The sequence below is a fragment of the Muscardinus avellanarius genome (assembly GCF_963383645.1).
Source record: "Muscardinus avellanarius genome assembly, chromosome: 7".
Lineage (NCBI taxonomy): Eukaryota > Metazoa > Chordata > Mammalia > Rodentia > Gliridae > Muscardinus > Muscardinus avellanarius.
The window spans coordinates 88,656,398-88,682,423 of record NC_137793.1 but is presented as its reverse complement, the minus strand read 5'-3'; the positions used below and the strand labels follow the sequence as shown (position 1 = coordinate 88,682,423).

General features: G+C 48.9%; 1 protein-coding gene across 3 annotated transcripts in view; it reads left to right on the top strand.

The window, feature by feature from the left end:
• NAV1 (neuron navigator 1) overlaps positions 1-26,026 on the top strand; it is a gene marked incomplete at both ends in the record, with an annotated part of 206,485 nt that overhangs the window by 82,399 nt on the left and 98,060 nt on the right. For all 3 annotated transcript variants that reach the window (XM_080699273.1, XM_080699274.1, XM_080699272.1), the window contains 2 exons: positions 7,026-7,128; positions 12,069-12,434. In XM_080699273.1, coding sequence (XP_080555399.1) covers positions 7,026-7,128; positions 12,069-12,434 — 469 coding nt within the window. The remainder of the gene's footprint in view (positions 1-7,025; positions 7,129-12,068; positions 12,435-26,026) is intronic.

The following is a 26,026-nucleotide window of genomic DNA, read 5'->3' as shown; positions in this document are numbered from 1 at the left end:
TTTCCGGACCGCATCTGCTACCCTCAGTCGGAGGCTCCCCAGCATCGCTACATCGCATTTTAGAGTGCTGGTCCAAGGGGCCCCTGAGGCCCAGCACACCCCGCAGCTGAGACTGGCTCCAAGAAGCTGATGGCCAATCTGATGATGAAGAGATAAGATTTATTACTATCTCCCCTGCTTCCCAGTTCCAGATATGGGGGCTCCCTGGGGCAGAGTGAGGTCCCACCCATCTATAAATGACAGAGAAGGGAGCCATCTCCGGCCCCAGCGTGGACATGCACCCATTGATCACCCATCCCTTTCTGTCTTCTGGCAGATAAGAGCTTCCATCTCTAGAGCAGCTCCTACATGTGCTGAGCATGTTGACAAATGAGCCTTTAATTAAGCCTCACGCAGCCTTACCAAGTGGGAAAGCAAAACTGCAGCAAGGGAAGGTGGCTTGTTCAGGTGGACCCAGCTGGAGAGGGCGGTGCCAGGACCAGAAGCTCGGGTCTTCCTGACACTGAGGACTGTGCTCTGGTACCTACACTGCGGGCCAGTGCTGGCTGGGTGCCTCAATCTCTTGGTTAGCAAGTTTTTAGCCCTGCCCTCTGCTCTACTGCCAGGGCAGGTCGAGGGGCCATATTTATGGCATCCTGCCCTTGTACCCAGGGCCTTTCCTTCTCCCTCTAGCATCTCTAGTTCTCTTTCTTGTCTCTTCCACAGTGGGAGAAATTTCCACCCAAATCTCTCTGTGCCATCTGTCTGCAGAATTGTAGAATTTGGTGAAGGTTTCCACAAACTTTTGTCTGGACCATACATAGGTGTGTATGTCTGGAAGCATGTATATGTCTCTTAAGACACTCTGTCATAGTAGAAAGAATAAGAGATTTGGAGTCAAACATGATGAATTAAATTAAATATTATGGAATAACATGCCTGGTGTTGAGCCTGGTAGGTGGCAAATATTCAGTAGCTGGTGTTACTGGCATTTGTGTACATGTGCCAGTGTGTCGGGTGCATTTGATTTTTTTTTTTTCAGGTCTAGGGATGCAACCCAGAGGCATTCGACCTCTGAGCTACAGCCCCTGCCCTATTTTTTATTCCTTATTTTGAAACCGGGCCTCACTGAGTTGCAGAGGGCCTCACTAAGTAGCTGAGGCTGTCTGTGAACCGCTATCCTCCGGTCTCAGCCTCCCGAATGTTGGCCCGGCTCATTTGATTTTGACATGACCAGTATACTTACTTATTCTCTCTTGTTTTATACAAGAGCCACCAGCGGATAGAAAGAAACACTGCCCAGCCAAGTGTGGTGGTGCATGTCTATAATTTCAGTACGTGGGAAGCTGAGGCAGGAGGATCACAGGCTCAAGACCAGCCTCAGCAACTTTGTGAGATCTTGTTTCAAAAATAAAGAGCCAGCCGGGCGTGGTGGCACACACTTGTAATCCCAGTATTTGAGAGGCTGAGACAGGATGATCACGGTTTGCAGACAGCCTCAGCTACTTAGTGAGGCCCTCTGCAACTCAGTAAGTCCCTATTTCAAAACAAAGAATAAAAAATAGGGCTTGGGGTATAGCTCAGAGGTAGAATGTCCCTGGGTGCTATCCCCAATGCATATAAATAAATAAGGGGTCAGACCCAGGCGTGGTGGCGCACACTTGTAATCCCAGTACTTGGGAGGCTGAGACAGGAGGATCGTGCAAGTTCAAAGCCATTCTTGGCTACTTAGTGAGGCTCTCAGCAACTTAGTGAGACCCTGTTTCCAAATAAAATATAAAAAATAGGCCTGGGAGTGTAGCCCAGAGGTAGAAAGCCCCTGGGTTCCATCCTCAGGAGCACACAAAAAATAAAAATAATAATAAAAATTAAAATAAAGAGCCAGGCATAGTGACACACATTTGTAATCCCAGTACTTGGGAGGCTAGCAGATTTGCGGTCATCCTCAGAAATATAGTGAGGCCCTCAGCAACTTAGTGAGACCCTGTTTCAAAGTAAAAAAAATAAAACTAAAATAGGCCTGGTAATATAGGTAGAATGCCCCTGGGTTCAATCACCAGTACCACAAAATATAAATAAATACATTTTTAAAAAGATCTGGGAGTGACCCTGGCAGCTTGCAGGTAGATTGCCTCTGGGGGGGGGGGGAAGAGAAGAGAAGAGAAGAGAAGGAGAGAGGGAAAGAGAAAGTGCCAGCGAGCGCCAGCCTGTTCTGCACATGTGCTGCTACTGATTGTGGCCACTAGAAATTGCCCTGGGGATGGTGGCTGGGATCGGGGAGACTCGTGTATCTCTTGTGAGCTGGAGGAATACATACATGCCCTCTCTGGTTGCTCCTTTGGCAGAGAGAATCTTGGAACTGCAGCTAGAGTAACATGAGCATGCCTCCACTCCATAGACCTCAGTGTCACCCTAGGGCTGGTAGGAGTTCTACTAGGCTTTCCTCTGACGCTGTCTGTCTGTCTGTCTGTTTATCTGTCTGTTTATCTGTCTGTCTCCACTCTTACAGCTAGAGCCTGTTCTGCAGCAGCTAAGGGAGCAGGTGCTCCAGGCCTTCAGAGTTAGGGTAGGCAGTGTTGTGTCCTGGCTGCAGTGGAAGAGAAAGGTGACTCTGTTGGCCCAGGCCATGGGCAGGTTGGCTCAGGACTGTGGTCTAACATGTACAGAGGTGCACATGGGCTGGGAGCATCCTGAGCCGTTCCTGTATTGAAGGATGTGGGGAGGAGATGGGCTGTCAGACTCCTCCATCTTTTCTATGTCTGGGCTCTATTTGGTCCCTAGGCCAACCCCACACCCAGACCAGACAATGGATGGAGACACAGGAAGTAGCCCCCAAGGCCATAATTGCACTTTTAGGTTATGATTCTACACATCACAAAGCACTGTGTGTTCAGATTCCTTCACCCCATCCAGGTAGATGTGGGGAAGGTGAGGGTTGAGAGAAGGTGAGGATAAATCCTTGTGCAAATATAGCTTATTCGTGTGTGTGTGTGTGTGTGTGTGCGCGCGCGCGCGTGCGTGTGCGCTCATGTGTGTGTGTTTTCTTGTACTGGGGATCGAACTCAGGAGCATTCTACTTCCAAGCTATACCCCCCAGTCCTATTTTTTATTCTTTATTTTGAAACAGATCCTCACTAAGTTGCAAAGGGCCTCACTAAGTAGCTGAGGCTGTCTGAGAACCACGATCCTCCTGTCTCTTCCTCCCAAGTATTAGGATTACAATAGTGTGTCATGACTCCCAGTGCATATTCATATTTTTAAGCTAAAAGTATAAAAATTAGCTGTGTGTGGTGGTGTACTTCTGTAATTCCAGTACTCGGGAGGCTGAGACAGGAGGATTGCAGATTCAAGGATGGCCTCAGGCAACCTAATGAGACTCTGGGCAACCTAGCAAGATCCTGTTTCAAAACAAAAAAATTTAAAAGTACTAGGGGTGTAGCTCAGAGGTAAAGTGCCTCTGGGTTGAACCCCAGTACCAAAAAAAAATAATAATAAAAGTAAGAATTTTCCATGAGGGTCATGGGTATGAATGTCCAATTTCCACCTGACCTGGGTAAAGAATCTGCAGCCTCTTGAGCCCCAGAAGCCTGCCTTTTATATATTTGTAAGTCCACTTATCCTGGGACTGAAGCTCCAAATGTCCCTAATCCCCTGGGGATGTCTGTCACCCAGGAATGTAGAGGAAAGCCCAGCTTCTCAGGAGCCCACACCAGCCGAGTATGAGAAGGAGGGTGTCATACCCAAGATGACCACCAGGAGGCGCTGCGAGGGCGCGGAGGCAGCTCTACGGTGTAGCCTCTGGGGAGCAGAGAGCAGATCCTGGTCACCCCCCATGGACTCCACCCTGTCCTCATGTCCCCGGCAATCCGACACTCCTCCGCTAGCATCTCTCTGTCATCTGCAGCTGGTCACCACTTGGACCTTCAGCCCTCCAGCTGTCCTGCAACGAACCACTTCCAGGGGCCCTCCAGCCTCTAGTTTTGGGGGAGTCTAGAAGATCATGGGGCTAGTGTGGGGGTCCCTGGGGGAGGAGGCCTGGGGGAGGAGGGCACTGTGGTTGGCACAGTGAGGACAGCGTCCTGCTCTCTGTTGCTGCTACGTTAAGTTCTAGATTCCCACACCTAGCCCTTATTCTCAGGACCTGGATTACTAGGAAATGTAAATTGATCCTGTCAAAACTGCCCAAGGTGTGGCTTAGACATTTTTCCCAAAAAGAGAGAGAGAGAGAGAGAGAGAGAGAGAGAGAGAGAGAGAGAGAGAGAGACATGTTTCTAGTGAAACAATATCCATTCATCCATTCATCCATTTATTTATTTATTTATTTATTTATTTATTTATTTTCTTGTGTGTATGGTCCTGGGAATTGAACTCAGGGGCTTTCTACCTTCAAGCTACACCCCTAGCCCCATTTTATTTTTTATTTTGAAATGGCATTACTAAGTTGCTAAGGGCCTCGCTAAGCTGCTGAGGCTGACCTCTCCAACCTTCTGTTTCAGCCTCCCAAATTCTGGGATTACAGGCTTCCACCACCATGCCCAACTTAGATGTATTTTTTTATTTTTAATTTCAAAATATCGTGGTGGTATCCGTGCATTCTTGGAATGTTCATTAAGCACAGATATGTGTGGTCACTGCTTGAAGCTGGTGATGCAAAGATGCCCTGTGAGACGTGTGTGTGTGTGTGTGTGTGTGTGTGTGTGTGTGTGTATGTGTAAATAGTAGTTTCTTCTACCCTGGGCTACATGCTAGCTATGTGACCATGGACAAGTTACGTGATCTCTCTGAGTCTCAGTTTTCTCTTCTGTAAAATAGGACAGGCACACTGGTCTCCCAGAAATGTAAGGATTCAACTAGGTGATGTCTGCTAATAACTGGGCACACACAAGTCTGAATAATCTTGGTCACCTTGCTCTTTGGAAACTCACACCCCTTAGAGATGCATGTGTGTTTACCCCTCATCTCTGCCAAGCCCATAGAAGACGTCACCCTGACCCAGATACCCAAGTCTTGGCACCACGTTCTTTTTTTTTTTTTTTTTTTTTTTGGCGGGTCTGGGGATGGAACCCAGGGGCATTTGACCTCTGAGCTATACCCCCTGCCCTATTTTTTTTTTATTCTTTATTTTGAAACCGGGTCTCACTGAGTTGTAGAGGGCCTCACTAAGTAGCTGAGGCTGTCCGTGAACCGCGATCCTCCAGATCTCACCCTCTCGAATGCTAGGATTACAAGTGTGCGCCACCACGCCCGGCGGCACCATGTTCTTGATCCTTGCGTAGGCATTGAAGAATCAGTCCTTGAACTCTGTATGTATATGCATTCTGACCCTGTCTGTGTTCCCTGCCAAGCCATCAGTTAAAGCCGCAGAGTGGCTAACAAGCGGCTCACTTGCCAGGATAAACAGGCGTCAGCAGCCTGAGAAGTGACACCGGGACTGTGGGCAGAGCGCAGGCCACAGGCTCAGAGGCCTGCCATTGGTCTCCATTCCTTGCCACCAGCATAGGGCGCTGGACACATGGTGCCGGCCACAAGAGGATGGGGGTGCAGTGGATCCCACGGAGGGGAAAGGAGAGATGGCCGCTCCAGGCGTGGAGTTGGTCCTCAGAGCAGGTGCCCCAAAGGCTCTGCAAGGCTAGCACAGGATGCTCCCTGCCCTCCCTGCCCGCCTCCCTCTGACAACAAGAGTGTCTAGCAGCTGTCTGCCAGCGGCCTGAGCTCAGCCTTGAGAAAAATACCTCCTAAGGATTCAGAAATGTTCCCTCTGGCTGACAAAAAGAGCTTTGCTCTCCTGCTGAGTGTCTGTGAAGGGAGGGACGGAGGTGTGGAGGGGCAGCCTGGCTTGTGCAGAGGGCTGGGGGGCTGAGGATGGAGGGGAAGGGGAAGGTGCCTGGAGAGTGAGAAACCTGGAGCTCCCTCCGTTGCTTTACTGTTCTTCTGTGAGTCCTTGGCATTGCTGTCTCTGTCTTTTGGGGACACATTGTGGGTTTTGATTGTGGAGTTTGATTCTGTTCAGTGACTGTAGACCCCAAAGTAAAAGATAAACTGTCAGAGCCTCTCATGGAGCCCGTCACCACGGGAATGCTTGATACAGATTTGTTGGGTGGATGGATGGGTGGATGGATGGAGGGGAGAGGCCCTTGAGTCATGCTCAGGTGCCCCTCAACCATTTGGATGTTAATTGCACGCTGGAAAGGAGCTGGGATAAGTTTCTGTTTGCTGTTGTAGAATCCCATCTGTCCAGGCAAATGTCTGACTGACTAGAAACCAAGGTGGGATAGAATGACTCCTGGTCATTGAGGATTCTGAAGACACACCCATGCTTCCTCCTCATTCAGGATTCCACCACTAATGTGGACTCTGAATTACCCAGAGCTCAGTGTCTGCTCTGAAAAAATGACAGTCCATCCCCTCCCACTCTCCAACAGCCACCTCACCTTTAGGAAGCTCTGTGGCACTATTTTCCCTAGACCCCATAAGCAACCTCAGATGTTCCCAGTCAGTGCCTGGGGCTCAGGGATGCAGAAACCAGCTTGTACCAGCTCCCCAGAGCCAACTGTTAGCATCTCTTCCTAACTCTGTGGTCAGTGGCATGTTGCTACATGGAAGGTGATGTAGTAGGAATATTTACACCATGGCAATTGGCAAGCAGAACATATCACTGGGGCCCCCATTTCTAAGAGCCAGTTGTTAAAACATTTGCCAGCACATCCCCAGAGAGGAGGATTCAAGCAGATGTTCTAGCTGCCCCCAATCATGGGAAACCTCCAACAAAGACAGAAAAAGAGCTGCTCACTTGAGGGGCCTGGTGTATAGACACAGAGGCCATGTCTGCAGACCCTGCCAGAGTTCAGACTCTAGAGGGCCCCAGGGTATTGTCCAGGGCCTTTTGAAGGATCTGCTGTGCTGGTCATCTTTGAGGAAGGCAAGAGAGAGGTGACCAGCACACCCAGGAACCTGCCTCTCAGGGATGCCATCACTCTCCCCTTCCCTCCCCAGCCCTAGCAGGAAGTTCTCTCTGCTCACTCAACTTGTCCTTTTCTCCCTGCCAGACCCAGAGTCCCAGAGAAAGAGGACAGTGCAGAATGTTCTGGATCTTCGACAGAACCTGGAAGAGACCATGTCCAGCCTGCGAGGCTCCCAGGTGACTCACAGGTAAGCTGGAGTTACGGAGGGGGTTATGCCCTCCAGCATCCTCATCTGCTCCCTGGGGTGGGGCTCTGGCGTCCCCTCCCTCCACCTGGGCATTCCAGGTTAGCCAGGTAGCCTGCTGCATGCACAGGCTTTCGGAGCCCGAGGAGCCAGCCCTGCAGGGGATGGGGTGTCCACCACTCAGCTCTTTCTCACCTCCGCTTGTGCTTAAGGTTCTACTTAGCAAAGCAGGTGAAAGTCACTAGGTAGGGAGAGGCGGGAAGGTCACTGTGTCCCCTGTGATATTCACTATCCCTCCTTAGACCTCACTTTATCAAGAGGGGCTCTGTTTACAAAGTGCTCTTATTCCCCAGGTCCCATTGCTCTGGGGTCCTAGGAACTGCATCCTCCTAACACCTGGGGTCAGTTAGGTGCCCTCTGGTCTCTTCTACCACCCTGGAGGGAGGCCGGAGTGCTCCGAGGGCCCGCACCATGCCACCCACAGGGTCATACCCATGGGTGCACCCCTGGCCTGGCCTTGCAGGGACCTCAGAGCCTCCAGCTGCGTGGGGCACACACCCCTCCCACAGCACCTCTCCCTGAGCAGCGTCCTGGCCAGGGCCTCTGTGTGATTCAGACTTTCCCCTGCGGCTCCTCTGAGCTGCCCAGATGAGCTCATGTTGTCAGCTCTGAGGGGGGCAGAGGGCCGGGCTCAGCTCTGGGGTAGAGGGAGGGAGAGCAGGCGGCCGGGACTGGGAAGTCATGGGGGGTGGACAGAGAGGCCGTGTGACAGATGAGAAGCCTCCCCAGTTGGACTGGAAGTAGGTTCCTCCCCATCTCCTGGGGTTGGAAGATTGATGGCAGCGTTGGGACACAGGGTGGATGGGAAAAGGGCTTTTCTTAGCCCAGTGTATGACCAGCCCAAGTAGCCTCTAGACACACATCAGTGACAGAGAACTCGTTACCTTTCAAATGTTCCAGCCCACGTGGTTGTCATGGGGAACTGAACTTCCTCTTCAAGAGCTTTCATCCATTGGTCCTTCCTCTCCAGGATGGCTCTTCTCCTTCTTTCCACTGCCTTCCCCATTCCTACTTTATTTCTCCACCGTGGACACCCAACTCTTTCTTCCCAGACATCCAAAATACTAAAAATAAAAAACAATTCAAAACATCCTCTCTGTGGAGTTACTTCTGCTCGGGTCAGCCAGTCCCTGACTACTGAAAGGCAGGTAATTCATGATCTATTTTTTTTTAAATGTGAATGGGGGGGGGCCTCTGGGTCTTCAGCCCTCTCCTTACCTCTGTCTCCCACCTCATCTCTAAGCCCTGAGCAGGAACCTAGTAGAACGGGGGTCCAACCAGCTAGGCTCATCAGTTTAGCAACCTGATGAACTCTTGGACGTCAGCCTTCCTCCACCCAGGGAAGTTGCTGGAACATCCCTCAGTGCCAAGTCACTCGCCAGTCTCATGCCAAAGAAACCAGAAAGTGCTTAGTTGCTAAGAGAGTCACACCCCAAATGACTCACACACAGGGGCAGGGCAGAGGTGCCTCAGCTCCAGTCCCCTGCCCCCAGCGAAGCAGGACAGCTTCTGCTTGGGTGGGGAGAAGCAGGCCTGAAGCCTTGGTCAAAGCCGACTGGTTGGGTGAGGGGCTTGGGGCCCCTCCGCCTCCCATCTTCCTTTATGGGAGAGGAACCACAAGCCCCGAGCTTGGGTTTTCTGTTTACTGTGGACCCAGAGCCACTTCCTCTCTTAACCTTTGGTTTATATTAGTCTGGTTCCACACTTGGATTGCCCAAACACCAATTCCCTGACTTTTTATGGATCTTTTAAAGTGCTTTCCGTCAATCAGGCCTTTCCTCTGCCCTGGAGTAGACAGGATATACACACATTTCCCTGGTTGGAGAAGGAGCAGCTGGGGCTGGGCGAGGAAGGCATCTGCTAGATGGCACAGGCAGAGGGCAGCTGTGTGCCTTCATGACGCCGGGCACTGACTCTCAGAGCAAACACAGCCTTCACCTGCGACAAGCCCACCCCCAAGAGGCCCAGCGAGACAGCCTGCACCCGGAGCTCACAGGGCAACCCTAGGCGTGTTCCTTTTCAGAAACCTTTATGCAGCCAGGCGTGGTGGCACATGCTTATAATCTCAGGACTCGGGAGGCTGAAACAGGAGGATTGTGGTTCGCAGCCAGCTTCAACTACTTAGTAAGGCCCTCTGCAGCTCAGTGAGACCCTGTTTCAAAATAGAGAGTAAAAAATAGGGCTGGGAATATATGCCCCTGTGTTCCATCCCCAGTACTAAAAAAACAAAAAACAAAACAAGCAAACACTCAGCTCTTTCTCACCTCTGCTTGTGCTTAAGGTTCCACTTAGCAAAGCAGGTGAAAGTCACTAGGTAGGGAGCGGCAGGGAGGTCACTGTGTCCCCTGTGATATTCACTATCCCTCCTTAGACCTCACTTTATCAAGAGGGGCTCTGTTTACAAAGTGTTCTTATTCCCCAGGTCCCATTGCTCTGGGGTCCTAGGAACTGTATCCTCCTTACACACACAAAAAAAACCTTTATGCTGCTTCCTCTATCTCTAAGGCTCATTTCCCCCATGGAGGACAGAGTCTGGGTTGGGGCTGTGACTGGAGAGGAAACGAAACTGTTCTCCCCAGAGAGGCCAGCCTGGCACGCGGTGGGGGGCTGGGAGTTAGCAGCTAGGGACCTAAGCTAGAATCTTCCCCACCAGCTCAGATCTGGAGATATTTTGGGGGATACAATAGAATGAAATAGGGGAAGAGGCACTTTCTGTGCAGCCCTCAGCCCCTCCTGCCTCAGGGCCTCTGGCACTAACCTGGGCATGGCTTCCTTGGTCTGGCCTAACAGGGCCTGAGTTTAGGGACCCTGGACATCCTGCTCCACAGCCTGCCCACTTCCCCTTTGTCCTCTCCTCTGTCCAGTGGAAGCTGCATCTATCCCCTAGAGAGGCTCTTCTCCCCTGCTTCCCTAGGCCTGTGGCTGGGACCAGCCTTCCTGGGGACCTGTGGCATGTCTCAGGTTCCCAAAGCTTCTCCTACACCCTGCACTCCAGGCTTTCCTAGATCAGTGTCTGGGAATCTGCGAGCCCTCAGCCCACAAAAAAAGAGGCAATGGAGCCCTGCGTGGTGGTGCACACTTGTAACCCCAGTACGTGGGAGACTGAGGCAGGAGGATGGCCGGTTTGCAGCCAGCCTCAGCAATTTCGTGAGACCCCGTTTCAAAATAAAAAATAAAACAGGGCTGATGGTTGAACTCAGAGGTAGAATGCCCCTGGGCTCAATCCCCAGCAACCCTCCCCCCCCCCCACACACACACACGAGGCAATGGCACACCCTGAATAAAATGAATAATTGAGGCTTTCTGAGCTCAGGTGGACAAGTTTCTCCACTCCCCCTGGGAGGTCTCCGCTGGTTCCTCCTGCACACCAGGCACTGTGGCCGGGCTGCGCATCTTCAATCTTCCTGGCCCTATGAAGCAGCTGTTACCCCGTTTCACAGATTAGGAGGCTTAGTGAGGCCTCTTACCCTTCTTGGGCTCACTTACTAATAAATGATGAGAAAGGATTTAAACCCAGCTCATATGATACCATAGAGGTTCTTAGGAGTATAGTGTCTTGCTTTGCTGGCCACTTAAAATCATTTTCCCCTGCCTCAAAAAACTGATACCAGGTGTTATCAGAGTAACACATGCATATCTATGTTTATAGCAGCACAATTCACAATGGTCAAAATATGGAACCAGCCTAGGTGACCATCAACAGACAAACAGATTACACAATAATGAGATAGACACACAGTGGAATTCTACCCAGCCATAGAGAAGAGCAAAATGACGTCATTTGCAGGAAAACGGAAAGAACTTGGGAATATTGTGCTAAGGGAGATTAGTCAGTCACAAAAAAGTGAAAGTTCAGATGCTTTCCCTGATAATGTGGAAGCTAGGGAGAAACTGGGGCACAAAAGGGTCTCTTTTTTTTTTTGGTGGTACTGGGGTTCCTGGAAGCCCTTCTACCTCCGGGCTACACTCCCAGACCTATTTTATATTTTTGAAACAGGGTCTCTTACGCCAGCGCGGCTGGCTTCGAACCTGCGCGATCCTCCTGTCTCCGCCTCCCAAGCGCGGGGATTACAAGCGTGCGCCACCACGCCCGGCTACAAAAGGGTCTCTAAGGGAGAAAAACCCAAGTAGAGTGATGTATGTGGCCTGAGGGGGGGGGGAAGACTGGATGAAGGAAGCACTCAATGGACACGAGGTACATACGCAAGATTATCAACGCCAGCCTCAGTGTTGTGCTTGGGAAGGATGAGGGAGTGGGGTGAGAGCTGGGGGAGGCTCACCAAATACTGTGTGCATGTACGTCCCTATCGATCTGCACTTGATCATCATGTATGGTTACAATGCACCAAGAGAAACAAAAAAGAAAGCCGGGCGCGGCGGCGCACGCTTGTAACCCCCGCGCTTGGGAGGTTGAGACAGGAGGATCGCACAGGTTCGAAGCCAGCCTCAGCTACTCGGTGAGGCTCTCAGCAACTTAGTGAGACCCTGTGTCCAAATAAAATATAAAATAGGTCTGGGAGTATAGCCCCGAGGTAGAAAGCCTCTGGGTTCCACCCCCAGTACCACCAAAAAAAAAAAAAAAAAGTAAAAAGAAAAAGGAAAACAAGAGATGGAAGGCAGGGAAATTAGTGAGATTTCTACATACATATGTGTCTCCTTAGAAGAGAAGAAAATCAAACAGAGAAGTATTGTTAATAAAATTAAATACTCTTCCCTTGAAAACCCGAGCTACCCTATAACATAGGTAACACGTGGTCAGAGGCCCCATGGAGGAGCAGGGAGGGCAGGGGAGTGAGGGAAGGCATTGCTGGGGGCAGCGAGGGGATGGACACAGCGACCACTACACCGAGGACTCAAGGAGTGCCCTTCTGCTCTCTGCGCAGCTCCCTGGAGATGACCTGCTACGACAGCGATGACGCCAACCCACGCAGCGTGTCCAGCCTCTCCAACCGCTCGTCCCCTCTTTCTTGGCGCTACGGCCAGTCCAGCCCGCGGCTGCAGGCTGGCGACGCGCCCTCGGTCGGGGGGAGCTGCCGCTCGGAGGGGCCGCCTGCCTGGTACATGCACGGGGAGCGGGCCCACTACTCCCACACCATGCCCATGCGCAGCCCCAGCAAGCTCAGCCACATCTCCCGCCTCGAGCTGGTCGAGTCTCTGGACTCAGATGAGGTGGACCTCAAGTCCGGCTACATGAGTGACAGTGACCTCATGGGCAAGACCATGACAGAGGACGGTGACATCACTACTGGGTGAGCACAGAACCCCTTGGATAGCTGGGGCGGGGGCCGTGCAGTGGGATGCCTTAAACGTGGAACCCCAAACAGGAATTTGCTGTGCTGTGGTAAGAGAGCTGTGTAGGGCGTTGTACGGGTTGTGAGCGCCTTTGCGATCTCATGTGGTTTACTCCAGACTGGGACATGATGGGTGAGGCCTATATGTGAGGAGCCGACTGGTCAATGAGGGCCCCTTCTTCTCATTGACTGTCATTCTGTGGAATAACCTGCTCTCCCTCTGGTCCTCTGACCCCCAAAACTGGCCCAGGAACCCTGGAAGCTGGGCTCAGTGATACGTTCCTGTACTCCCAGCTACTCAGGAGGCTGAGGCAGGAGGATCAAAAATTTAAGGCCAGCTTGTACAATTTAGTGAAACCCTGCCTGAAGATAAATAAAACAGGCTAGGGGTGTAGCTCGGTGGTAGAATGCCTCTGGGTTCAGCCTCCAATACTGCAAATAAAACAAAACAAAAAAAAAACAGCTTTAAAAATGGGGAAACTGTTTTAGTTCCAGCTCTTCTGCAAACTCTGTACACTGTGGACAACCTCATCTGCTTCCCCATTTGCAGAATGAGACTGATAATACCATTTCCATCTACCTGTGAAGAGAAAATGAGAGCTTAGGGCAGCAGGAACTAAACATAAAATGGTGGGTAGATGGCAGCTTCCTTTGTTGGGTTTCCAGCCCCTGTCCTCTCCCTCACCTCTGGGGCCCTTGGCCTTTATTTCTTGGGTCTTTGCCTCTGCTCACCTTCTGCCTATCATGCAACTTCCTAGTCCCTACCCCAAACCATCCAAGCTGTCCTTCCTACCCTGGGCCCCATGCAGACCCTCACCTTCTTATCTTTTTCTGCCTAAGTTTGACAGAGTTGGGCCTGTAGAAACAAGTTGGACAGAGGTGGAAACCCAGCAGGTGAGGGGAGAAGACAGAAAGAATGAAGTGTTCCAAGTCCCAAGAACTGAGACCTGCAGAGATTCTGGAGACATCTCTGGGTCATCTCTCAGCTGATGGCCATTTCCATTCTTTCTTCTCAGTTTGCTAGACTCCTCCAGAGACCACACAGGCGGTGGCAGCACCCCTTCCTGTACCTCTCAGGGACTTAATATCTTACTACTGGGGACTGCCTCTCTTCAATAAAAACCTCAGACTTCTTAAAGACTGAGAGCAGAGGTCCAGGCTGCCCACTGTCCTCCACCGGCACTCCCGCCCCTGGGGATAAACTTGGCCCGGTCTGGTCAGGGCCTGTCCAGCTGATGAGGCTGCTCTGGAGCAAAACAACTGACGCATGAATGGGGTTGTTTACTGCCTGTTAAATCCCAGGGGCTGGCCCAACCTCACGCTCAGCTCCAACCTCACGATCTGGTTCTCAGATCCACCAGCCGCTTGGAGCTGGATGAGATTAGTGGCAGCTCACAGCTGCCGCTGGGATCAGTGGCCTGAGCTGGGCAGAAAGGAGCCGCTCCACACAGCCACTGCCCTAGGAAGCTCCTTGAGGAGAATGTCGGTTCCCTGTTCCCTGAGAGCTCCCAGCATCGCAGGGCAGAGGGAAGTACAGGTTCCCCAGGTGGTGGGAGGACCATGGCCCCAGTTCTAAGACTGATGGGAGGACCAGCATCCTCTTTCTTAGGGGGGCCTAGATTAGTGGAGGTGAAAGCCCCTCCCTCACAACTGCCCATGTTGGAGGAAGGCACAGGGCCCCTGCCATGGATCTACCCCAGCTGGAGGATGGTGGCAGGGTTTCTGGCACTTAGATAGTTTTATGAGTCTGGGCAAGTTAGTGAACCTCCCCAGGCTTTCATTTGTCTATCTGCTAAATGAAGATAATTAACTACCGGTGTTAACATCCCCAAGGGTGAGGAGACACAGCCCTGGCCCTCAGAGAGCATATAGTCTGACCAGAGCCCCACTTGCTCAGAAGCAGCAGAAGGACATAGTAGCAGCTGATCAGTCCCAGGGATGTAGAGAAGGGGTGTGGAGTATGGAATGCCACAGGAGAACAGGAAAGGAAATCGGCCTTCTCTACCCTCTCGCACCCTTTCTTTATTCTCCTTCCTCTGGATAGTGTGTGTGCCCTGAATCAGTTAAAAAAAAATCAGAGTCCTGGAGGTAGACACGAATACAGACTTCCCGTCCCTTCATGTCCACCTACTGGAAGCCCAGAGATGCTAGGAGTTTACACGGGAAATATAGGGTGGACTGTTGGCATAACAGTATCCACGTATGGCTCATATGGTACACTGCAATGCTAGTATTCAAGGTTATTATACGAAAAATTTTTTTAGGCTTAGTCTTAGATGGGCGTGGTGGTGAATGCTTGTAATTCAGTAATTGGGAGACTGAGACCAGAGGAGTGCAGGTATGAGGCCAACCTCTGCAACCTAGTGACACCCTATTCAAAATAAAAAATAAAAAGGACTGGGGTGTAGCTCAGAGCTAGAATGCCCTTGGGTCCAATCCCTAGGATTACTCCTCAAATCAGCAACTTAAGGTCAGTCTTCATTTAGCAATAACTCTTAACCCCAGTTTTAAGATTTCATTGTCATTAAATTCCCTGCTGGGACTATAAACATGGTCATCTTTAAATGTGCTTAGGAAGTCGTAGTTGAAAGGATTTAATTTATAATATCCAGTCATTTTAATGTAAACAATCACTCTTTAATTTTGTGTTTTCGTGGTTACACATTGTGTTTTCTTGTTTTTGAATTTTTTATTATTGGTGTATGTGTGTGTTTTAAATTAAAGACAGGACTTCCTAGATCCCAGGAAATTTGAACACGACCATGCAAAGCTGCGCTGTCCCTGCCCAGCCTCCTCCTGGTCCTCTCATCCCCACGTGGGTTTTCATTTAAAGATTTTGTCATTGTGCCGGGCGTGGTGGTGCACACTTGTAATCCCAGCGCTTGGGAGGCTGAGACAGGAGGATCACGCAGGTTTGAAGCCAGCCTCAGCTACTTAGTGAGGCTCTCAGCAACTTAGTGAGACCCTGTTTCCAAATAAAATATTAAATAGGTCTGGGAGTGTAGCCCAGAGGTAGAAAGCCTCTGGGTTCCACCCCCAGTACCACACACACAGAAATAAGTAAATATTTTGTCATTTAAAAAATGTCCTATTCCTAAGAAAATTGTTTTTTCCTGTTTGTAAAATGGGTTGGGCTCTTTCCAGCAGGGACAGCTATCGGCACTTTTCTTCCCACCCACAAGGCTATCGACACTCCCCATCCACTTGTCAGCCAGGGATGCTGGACCACCAGACAAGTGAGGCTGACTGCTGAGTCCTGCTTTCCCCAGTGGGTGACATAATCATCTCCACGCTCTCCAAGTGAGCCATGAAGGATGGTTGCGTTTCTGACCCTTCCTCAGAGCTCAATGATCTGCTGGGGGAGCATCTGCTGGGGCTTCTTCCCAAGCCAGTGTCTGCTGCAAGTCAGCTCTCCCTCCTCCATGCAAGCACCAGGCTCTTCTGGGCTGCCACTCAGCAAATTGAAGAAGACAAATTCTTCAAGCAAATTAGGGGTTCTACCTCCTAATGGCCCCATCACTCCCAGTGGAACTACAGGCTAAGGACTAAGCATGGGCCTATGGAGAACATTTAAGACCCAAAATATAGCACTAAAGGAAGTGAAGTGGTATTTTATTGTGGTTTTTTGTTGTTTGTTTGTTTGTTTGTTTGTTTGTTTGTGGTACTGGAGATTAAATAGAGGGGCACTTTACCACTGAGCTATATCCCTGGCATTTATTTATTCATTTTTGGTTCTGGAATTGAAGGCTAGAAAGCCTCCGAGCTACAATACCAACCCTTTTTATTTTGAAACAAAGTGTTAAATTGCTCAGGCTGGCCTCGAACCTGTGATCTTCCTGTCTCAGTCTCCCAAGTATTGGGATTATAGGCATGTGCCACTGCACCCAGTTAAAATATGTTTATTTTGAGGCAGGGTTGCACAGGCCTGCCCCAAACTTGTGATCCCCTGCTTCACTCTCTTGAGTAGCTGGGATTATAGGTGTGTGCTGCATTGGACTTTCATTGTGTTTTTTAAAATATATTGAATTTTCTAATTGACATAGTAACTGGACATGTTTTTTGAGTATAGTGTGGCATTTCAGTACATGTATACATGTGTAGTGATCAGATCAGGTAATTGATCCTTATCATTTCTTGTGTTGGGACATTCAAAATTCTCTCTAGTAGCTATTATTTTGAAATATACAATTAATTATTGTCAACTATATAATATTAGAAGTTATTCCTCTGACCCTACTGTGCCGTAGAACATTAGGAGTTATTCCTACTAGGGCTAAGGATGTGGCATGGGGTAGAGCACTTGTTTAGCATGCACTAGGCCCTGGGTTCCATCCCCATATCTATCTATCTATCATCTATCTATCTATCTAACCATCCATCCATCTACCTACCTACCTACCTATCTATACATCCATTCATTTCCTCCTCCTCCTCCTCTTCTTCTTCCTTCTGTCTCTCTGTCTCTGTCTGTCTGTCTGTCTGTCTGTCTCTCTCTCTCTCTCTCTCTCTCTCTCTCTCTCTCTCTCTCTCTCACACACACACACACACACACACACACACACACACACACACGAGTTATTCCTCCTACCCGCTTGCACCCCTGTACTCACTAAACATCCTCTCTCCAGCCATCCTTCCTCTACATCCTTCCCAGTCTCTGGCATCCATTTTAGCTTCCACATATAAGTGAGAACATGTAGTATTTTCCTTTGAGTGCCGGACTTATTTCCCTTAACATAATGTCCTCCAGTGTCATCTTTGTTACTGCAAGTGACAGAATTTCATTCTTGTTATGAATAAGTAATGTTTCACTGTGCATATATGACACATTTTCTTTATCCACTCATCTGTCAGTAGACACCTAGGTTAATTCCATATCTTGGCTATTTTTAATTGTGGTGCAATAAACATTAGTGCAGTTGTCCCTCCGATATAACAAGTTCACTTCCTTTGGGCATACACGCATACACCCAGTAGTGGGATTGCTGGATCATATGGCAATTTTATTTCTAGTTTTGTTTTTTTTTTAGCAACCTCCATATAGTATGACTGTATTATTTTCACTTCTACCAACAGAGTATGAGAAGTCCCTTTTCTCTACATGCTCACCAGCATTTGTTAGTTTTTGTTTTTGATAATAGCCATTCTAATAGTTGGGAGATGAAGCCTCATAGTGTTTTTTATTTGCATTTCCCAGCTGACTAGGGATGCGGAATATCTTCATGTGCTGATTTGCCATTTGTGTATCTTCTGTAGAGAAACGTCCCTTCAGTTCCTTTGCCCACTCTTTAATTGGATTGTTTGGCTTATGTTTGGAGGTTTGGCTTTTGTTTTGTTGTGAGTTCTTTAGATATTCTGGATATTAATCCTTTATCAGATATATACTTTGCTAATATTTTCTCCCATCTTATGGTTGACTTTCATTCCATTGATAATGTCTTTTTAGCCTTGTTTTTCATCATTTTTATTTTGAGATAGGATCTCACTACATTGCTGAAGCTGTTTTTGTTGTTGTTATTTTTAAAACAAAGGTCTCTGTTGCCCAGGCTGTTTTTGAAATCTTGGGCTTAACTGATATTCCTGCCTTAGCCTCCCAAGTAGCTGGGTCTACAGATGTGTGCACCTGGCTAAAGCTTTTCATTCTGAAGTTCAGTTTAAATATATTTTTCTTTTATTGCCTATGCTTTTGATGTCATATCCAAGAAATCATTGCCAAATACATTGTCATGCAACTTTCTTCCCATGTTTTCTTCTAAGAATTTTATAGCTGATGGTGCGCTTTTTTAATTTTAATTTTAATTATTTTGTGGTACTGGGGGTGGAACCCTTCCCAGACCTAATTTATACTTTATTTGGAAACAGGGTCTCACTAAGTTGCTGAGAGCCTCACTAAGTAGCTGAGGCTGGCTTCAAACCTGTGAGATCCTCCCGTCTCAGCCTCCCAAGCGCTGGGATTTCAAGCATGCACCACCATTCCTGGCTTGATGGCACTTTTTAAAAACACACATTCCAAGCCTCATTCCAGACTTGCCAATGCAGAATCTCTGCTACCCAGGAAGCCATATTGTTTTTAAAGTTTCTCAATGATTTTGGACTAGTCTATCTAGTACAAAAATCATTTCTATAGTATCCCTGACAGCCAGTCTTTCAACCTTGACTCGCATAGGCAGAGTGACAGGGAGCTTATTCCATGTCATATAGAATTAAGTTCTAAGAACATTTCTAAACATTCAGCCGAAGTCTATTTCACTCTAACTTTGGCCTATTAATCAAACACTGTCATCTGGGAAAACTAGAGTAAGTGTGAACTCTTCATCCAAATATGTCAACATGTCCTTATGATTGCTCAGATATTCTCCAGACCCCACCCCCACCCCCAATTTAAGAAATCCCCAGCTTATTTCAGTACTTTGTAAAATGGCCTCGCTCTCCAGACCGCTCATTGCCCCGGTCACCCTCCTCTGGAAGCTCTCAAGTTGTCAACTGTCCTCTTAAAAGCTGGCACCTAGATGGATCACCCGCTTGACACTTGAAGTGGTCCTGCCAGGGTAATATTCAAATCAGGACACTCCAGACAAGCTGGAGTTGGCTGCTGACTGTCCTAGATGACAGCTCGGGACTTTTTCACCACTTGAAAAGAGAACAGGAATTTGTTTGTCTAAAAATAGGAAGGTCAGGAATGTAATCTAAGTAAGAAGATAAGTCTCCTAACCATCTGCCCTCCCCAGCCCTGGCATTAGGGTTTCTGGGGTGGCAGTGGGGTAGGGGTGGCAGTCAAGGCCAGGTGTCCTCACAGAGTGGGTGCAGGCACTGGGGATAGGGCCATAGGGCCATAGGCCAGAAGGTCAGAGGCCCTCCCCTCTCTCCCCGCCTTGATGTGGTCTCCCTCTCAGTATCTTCATTCCTGTCTATGTTCGAAGGTCTGGGTGGGCTATGTTAGAGTTTTGTGACCATACCAGATGAGAATTTGCAGCCAGAGCCATAGCTGTCCTGCCAAATCCCACAACTCCAGGGGGCACCTTTCACCCTGGACCGAGGTATGCCATCTGCGGCCCTGGCAAGACTGCTATATGGTGACCCATGCCAAGGGCCTTGGAGCCTTAGCCAGCAGCAGCAGGCCCCATCTTGAGGGAGCTCCGTGTGTATCATGGGCACAGCAGGATTGCATGGTGACCGTCTTCCAACCCCCCTGTCTCTCCTCAGGTGGTTCCCTGCCCTCCGTGTGTGGCTGGGAGTTCCAGGCTTTTAGTCTCCTTGGTTCCCCCCTGCTCCCCCAGCTTGTCCTCTTGAACTGTGCTTGGGGGCTCAGGGACAGATGGGATTCGTTTCCTCCTTGGCTCTGAAGTGTCCTGACGTTGAAAAATGTCAAATAAAATAAACTGCAGGCCCTGCCTTCTCCCAGGCTGGCTCTCAGCTCCCAGAGGCAGTGAGCCCAAACCTTAAAGAGATACTTCCAGCCTAGGATGAGGCCCCCGCCTCTGCAGCCCCCTCCTGAGAAGGACCCCCTCGCTGCTCTTCAGCTTGGTCTTTCTCTTACTCTCAGACCCCAAGATGCCCAGCCGACCACTTCCAGGGGCCAGAATTCTCTTGCATGGGCTCTTGCAGGGTTTGTGTAAACAGAGCCCTTCTGAGTTTGAATGGACAGGGGAGAGTTGTTCCAGTTGTTTCTTCTTCCTTTGCTGCTCTGTTTCTTGGCAGTTCTTTAGCATTCTGCCTGGTGGGTAGCTGGACCAGGTCTGGCCTGTGCCCATGGAACTCAGGGACAAGAAACAGAAAGCAGAAGGAGATTATCCTGGAAGAACTCAGAAGAAAACTCAGTTTCTAGAGCCGGTCTATGGTGGCACAGGCTTGTAATCCCAGTCCTTTGGAGGCTGAGACAGGAGGATTGCAGGTTCATGGTCAGCCTCAGAAACTTACTGAGGCCCTCTGCAGCTCAATGAGACCCTATTTCAAAATAAAGAATAAAATAGGGCTGGGGTATAGCTCAAAGGTGTAATGCCCCTGGGTTCCATCCCCAGTACCACAAAACAAACAAACAAAACTGTTTCTGCCTTTAAAAGGCTTCAAAATCTAAAAAAGATATTTAGGATGCTTACTAGGTCCACAATAAGAAATGGGATATGTGGTAGGCAATGGTCATTTTCTTATTGGGGATAATGACTAAAATTACAGTGCTCACCCACAGATGCATGCACAATAGCCTTGGCCAATGCTTCTCTGTGAGTCAGGGAGAGAGCACCATTGGGCTGTTCTTGGGATCTGGAACTGAATCCCAAGCATATGGCAAGCTTGCTGTGTGGCACTAAGCAAGTGATTTACCTCTCTGAGTCTTTGTTCACTCATTTATAAAAAGGTAAGTATTGTAAGTATTTTTTCCTTGTAAATATCAAGTAGAAAAAAATATGTTAGGGTGCCTTGAAAAGCATAAAAGGAGCCGGGTGTGGTGACACACATTTGTAACCCCAGTACTTGGGAGGTCAAAACAGGAGGATTGCAGGTTCATGGCCAGCCTCAACTGCTTAGTGAGGCCCTCTGCAACTTAGTGAGACTCATTGCAAAATAAAGAATAAAAAAAAGAGGGCTGGGGTGGAGTTTGGAGGTAGAATGCCCCTGAGTTCAATCCCCAATACTGAAGGGGAAATTTCTAGACTCAATTTAATGTTAATGTTCTCTTCATTTACCTGATGGCCTCTGTCTTAGAGATTTAAAATAAGGTTTGCTTTTTTTTTTTTATTTCCCCCTTGTGGTACTGGTGGTTGCACCTGGGGCATTTCTACCTCTGAGCTACACCCCAGCCCTATTTTTTTTTTTTTAAACAGAGACTCATTAAATTGCAGAAGGGCTTTGCTAAGTTGTTGAGGCGGGTCTTGAACCTGCAATCCTCCTGTCTCAGCCTCCCAAGCACTGGAATTAACAAGCATGCACCACCAAGCCTGGCTGAAAATAAGCTTTCTTAAACTCAGCAAATGTATACATTGAAATTGGGCCTTGACTCCTATTACTAAGAATGACCTTGGTTTTCTTTTTAACACTGTCTTGCAAATATTTTAGTCCTGCAGTATGCAGTTAATTAAACAGACTTTTGAGCAGAGGCTTTTCAACACAGGCACACCACAGATTGGTGGGTTGGTGAGAGTAAAGGTTTATGGCTAGTCTGCCCGGGTTCAAATCCTGGCTCTTCATCTTCCTAGCCACATGAGTGTTTGCCAAGTTCTTTGCCCCCTTCTTTTAATGTCTTCTTTTTTTTTTTTTTTTTTTTTGGTGGTACTGGGGTTCCTGGAAGCCCTTCTACCTCCAGGCTACACTCCCAGACCTATTTTATATTTTTGAAACAGGGTCTCTTACACCAGCGGCGGCTGGCTTCGAACCTGCGCGATCCTCCTGTCTCCGCCTCCCAAGAGCGGGGATTACAAGCGTGCGCCACCACGCCCGGCTAATGTCTTCATTTTTCAGCTGAAAAATGTGTAGAGTCGTAGCACCTACTCTATTAAGACCAATGTGAGGATTAAATTAGCTACTACATCTACTTTAAATACCATAAGTGCTCAGCAGATGCCAGCTCTCATTAGCCATTTGATGACAGACGTTAGCAAGGTGATAGCCCTAAGCTGGCACAGACACATTCCTGGTGATAAGGCCATATTTGAAAAAATGCGTGTTTACCTTCATGCTTGAAAATTATGTTCCTTGATCCGCACTGGGAGGATGACAAACTAAGTTGTTTGCCAAGCAAGATGGATCTGTCCATTTTTACCTGTTCATGCAATATTTTCATTTGACAAATGGTGCCCGTCTGTGGCTTGGGGTCTGGGCCGTGAGTACAGCATGTATTTGTGTAAATAGCTAAGTTAATTGTGCACAGGGTCACGCCTCCATCTCTTTCTCATCATATGGCTCAGCTAATCGGACTGTCTGTTTCTAACTGGAATGTATGTTTCTTGCATGTGAAGAGTGTTTTGGTTTGGTGTCTTAGTCCATTTTGTGCTGCTATAACACAGTATCACTAGATAAGATGTAAAAACTAGAAACTTATTTCTTTGAATTCTGGATGCTGGAAACCCAGGGTGGGTCATATGTGGAGAGAGCCTTCATACCACGTCATCTCATGGTGAAAAGTGGAAGAACAAGAGAGAAAGGAGCTGAACTGATCCTTTTATCAGGAAACCGTTGCCATGATAACTAAGCCACTCCCATGATTACTAACCATTCCCATTACTAACCCAGGCCATAACTAGCCCAGGACACTCATAAGGACAGAGCCTTGTGATCTCCCACCTCTTTTGTGTGTGTATGTGGTACTGGGGGTGGAACCAAGAGGTTTTCTACCTCCAGGCTACACTCCCAGGCATATTTTATATTTTATTTGGAAACAGGGTCTCACTAAGTGGCTGAGAGCTTCACTAAGTAACTGAGGCTAACTTCAAACCTGCGTGATCCTCCTGTCTCCGCCTCCCAAGTACTGAGATTACAAGCATGTGCCACTGTGCCCAGCCACCCATCAATTATTAAAAACAAAATAGTGAGCCGGGCGTGGTGGCGCACGCTTGTAATCCCTGCGCTTGGGAGGCGGAGACAGGAGGATCGCGCAGGTTCGAAGCCAGCCCCGCTGGCGTAAGAGACCCTGTTTCAAAAATATGAAATAGGTCTGGGAGTGTAGCCCGGAGGTAGAAGGGCTTCCAGGAACCCCAGTACCACCAAAAAAAAAAAAAAAAAAAAATAGTGGATGGTCTCCTCAGTCTGTACAGCTAACATGCATCATAGCATCTGTTCAAATTCAACAAGGTTGGGGGAAGGTTGGAGCAAGCCAGGTGTTCCAGAGGGGCTTTTGGGTGTATGTTAGTTTCCATAGCAACTGATGCCAAGGAAGCAGTAGCCCCTCCTCTGAGTGTCCTAGTAACCTACAATCGAGCTGCTAGGGGTTTCACCGAGAATGATGACATACAATTTGGTTGACAATCAGGATAGATTGGGGTTGAGGAAGCTGTTGCAATGGGTTTGGCTTTCCCCCACAAGCTCTGCCAACCTGTCTACCTGTCTCTTGGTCTCTCCTGTGTAACTGTCAACCTCCTCCTTTGCTGCACACCCTTATATTCTGTGATAAGCCAGCTGGGCTCATGCGTCTAGGAATTTCATGCAATGTGATATCAGCAAAAGAGCACAGTTTGGAAGTATGACAGGCTGGTTCAGAGCCCATCTCTGAGGCTTTGGGAAAGTGTTTATTCTGAGACTCGCAATATGGGAATAGGATTGTTGGGATATAACAGAATGTCGTCTATGTAATACATTTGGTGCACACTATAGATGCTCAGCAGATTATAACTCCTCCCCTTCTTTCAGTTGGCTTCTAGAAAACCAAAGCTCTAAAGGCCACCTGTGGAATGGAATTTTCCTGCCTAGCTGGTGATGTTCACTTACCTGCTTATCTGTGCCAAATCCCCTCCCTTCAAGGAACCTTCCTTCATTCATCCCATGGCAACATGATTGCTCTCTGACTCAGGGTAGTCCTGGAACCTGCATGCATAATTTGTAGTGCAGTGACTTGTGTTTTTGTGATTCTTTGACAATTGTTTAGCATGGAAGATTTTTAGAATACTAATGTGACATTATTTTATTAAATCTTAACAATGATATGACTTATTCTTTCCTCCAATTTATAAGTGAGGAAATTGCAACTCAGCTTAACAGAACTGGTCAGATTTCATGCCTTAAAAATGGCAGCATCAGGGCAAAACCCTGTCCTCTGACTCCCATGAGCTATCCATTACAACCGCTGCCTTGCCATACACACCTGTGTCCCTGTTGCCTGGGCTCAAGTCAGAGACTGGGATCTTAAGCTTTCCACTGAAGTAGAAGTTTCCCAAGAACAGAGATCTTGTCTTCTCTGTTTCCCCTCAACCCTCTGCAGCTAAGATTTCTCAGGCCATGCCATCGACTGACTAGTGAGTCATTTTTAGAGACCCCCTCCTGGAATGCCCATAAGCAGCCTCTCCATTTTTCTTGTTTTGGGGAACCTCAAAGTGGCCACAGCAAGGAGCTCTGGGCCAACAGCAAAAGAAGCGACTGGAACCTCTGTGAATAAAAGTCCTTGTCTGATTCCAGCTCAAAGGCTGAACTGTCCCAGGATGCTCATGTGGGGCCAGCCCTGGCCTCTGGGCTATCAGATGTCTCTGGCCAGGCAGCAAAGGACCATTCACTGTAGCTGAAGAAAGGCCAGCAGGCCAGGCGGAGGATTCACTGAACACTGCCTGAGGGTGCCCCAAAGAGCTGCAGATTGAATTGTTCTTGGCTGTGTATTGGGCAACAATGGAACAAGCACAGGCAGATGCATAAACATATGGATTTGAAAAGCAAGCAGGAAGGAAAGAGTCAAGCCCTCAAAGACCCAAAGCACGTAAGGACAGAAGAGACAGATCAGCACTCACTGAATATGCTGGACAGGGTCACGGGGAGGGAAGGCAGCAAAGGCTGATGAGGGGCATGTGCCACAGACAGACAGAGCCGGTGCGTTCGTGATGTGCACGCCAAGGAGCTAGGAGTGGGAACGGGAGACAGACAGACACTGTGTGAGACCCATCCAAACACATGTGCGAGAGGTGGCTGGATACAAAGAGGCTGTGTGTGCGCTAGATGGGTTGGGAACGCAGGCCTGCGCATATGCAGGGGCGGTGTGGCAATCACACAGGCACAGAGTGTCTGAGCTGGAAGGACTTCCAGAGCGGGCAGTGACCCTGTGCGCGGCCCAGGGGCCTGACCTGCAGCAGGGTGAGCGTGTTCTCACCAGGTTGCCCCTGTTTCTCTCTTGGCCAGCTCATCCTCAGAGGAATTTGTCTTGTTCTCTATTTCCTTGTGGGCTATCTCCCGCCTGGAAGACAGGGACAAACCTCTGGCCTGGTTCCTGTCCTCTTGCTCTGACTGCTCACCCTCCTCAGCTCCTCCCTGGGACTCTCTTCTCCTTGGACACCTTTCTCCATCTCTCAGTCTTCCTCTCCTTCCACATCTGGCTTCTGCCTCAGCCCTGTGGGTTGATGACAAGGGTCAGTTCTGGAATAACACTGTCTATACATGCAGGGCCATGTGGACAGACTCCCACGGTGGGACTTCTCAGCAGGGGTTCCCAGGACTGTTGACATTCTGCTGAATGCGATATAAAGATGAGGGACAGAGATTATCTGGCTGTTGCTGCCCCTTTCCAACCACAGGCTTCCGCAGAGGGGCTCGGAGACAGCCAGCTGTTCTGGGCCCATGCTGGAGTGACCTTCCCCCAGATGTTCACTGTTTCCTGGATTGCGCCAAGGCAAAGAGCTCCCTGCGTGAGGTTCCAGCTGAGAGATCTCACCAAAATCTAGCAGGCAGCAGCTATCCAGCAATCCCTGTGGTTTGTTTCCTGTTCTTGGGAGGCAGAGTGGCAAAGTATATGGAATGTTCTGCAGCCAGATTGACCCAGATTTAATTTTCAATTTGCCACTCAGTACCCACGTGACCTTGGATGTTATTTAGCATCTTTGTTCTTCAGTCTCATTGTCTGAAAGGGAAGATGATGTCAATGCCCA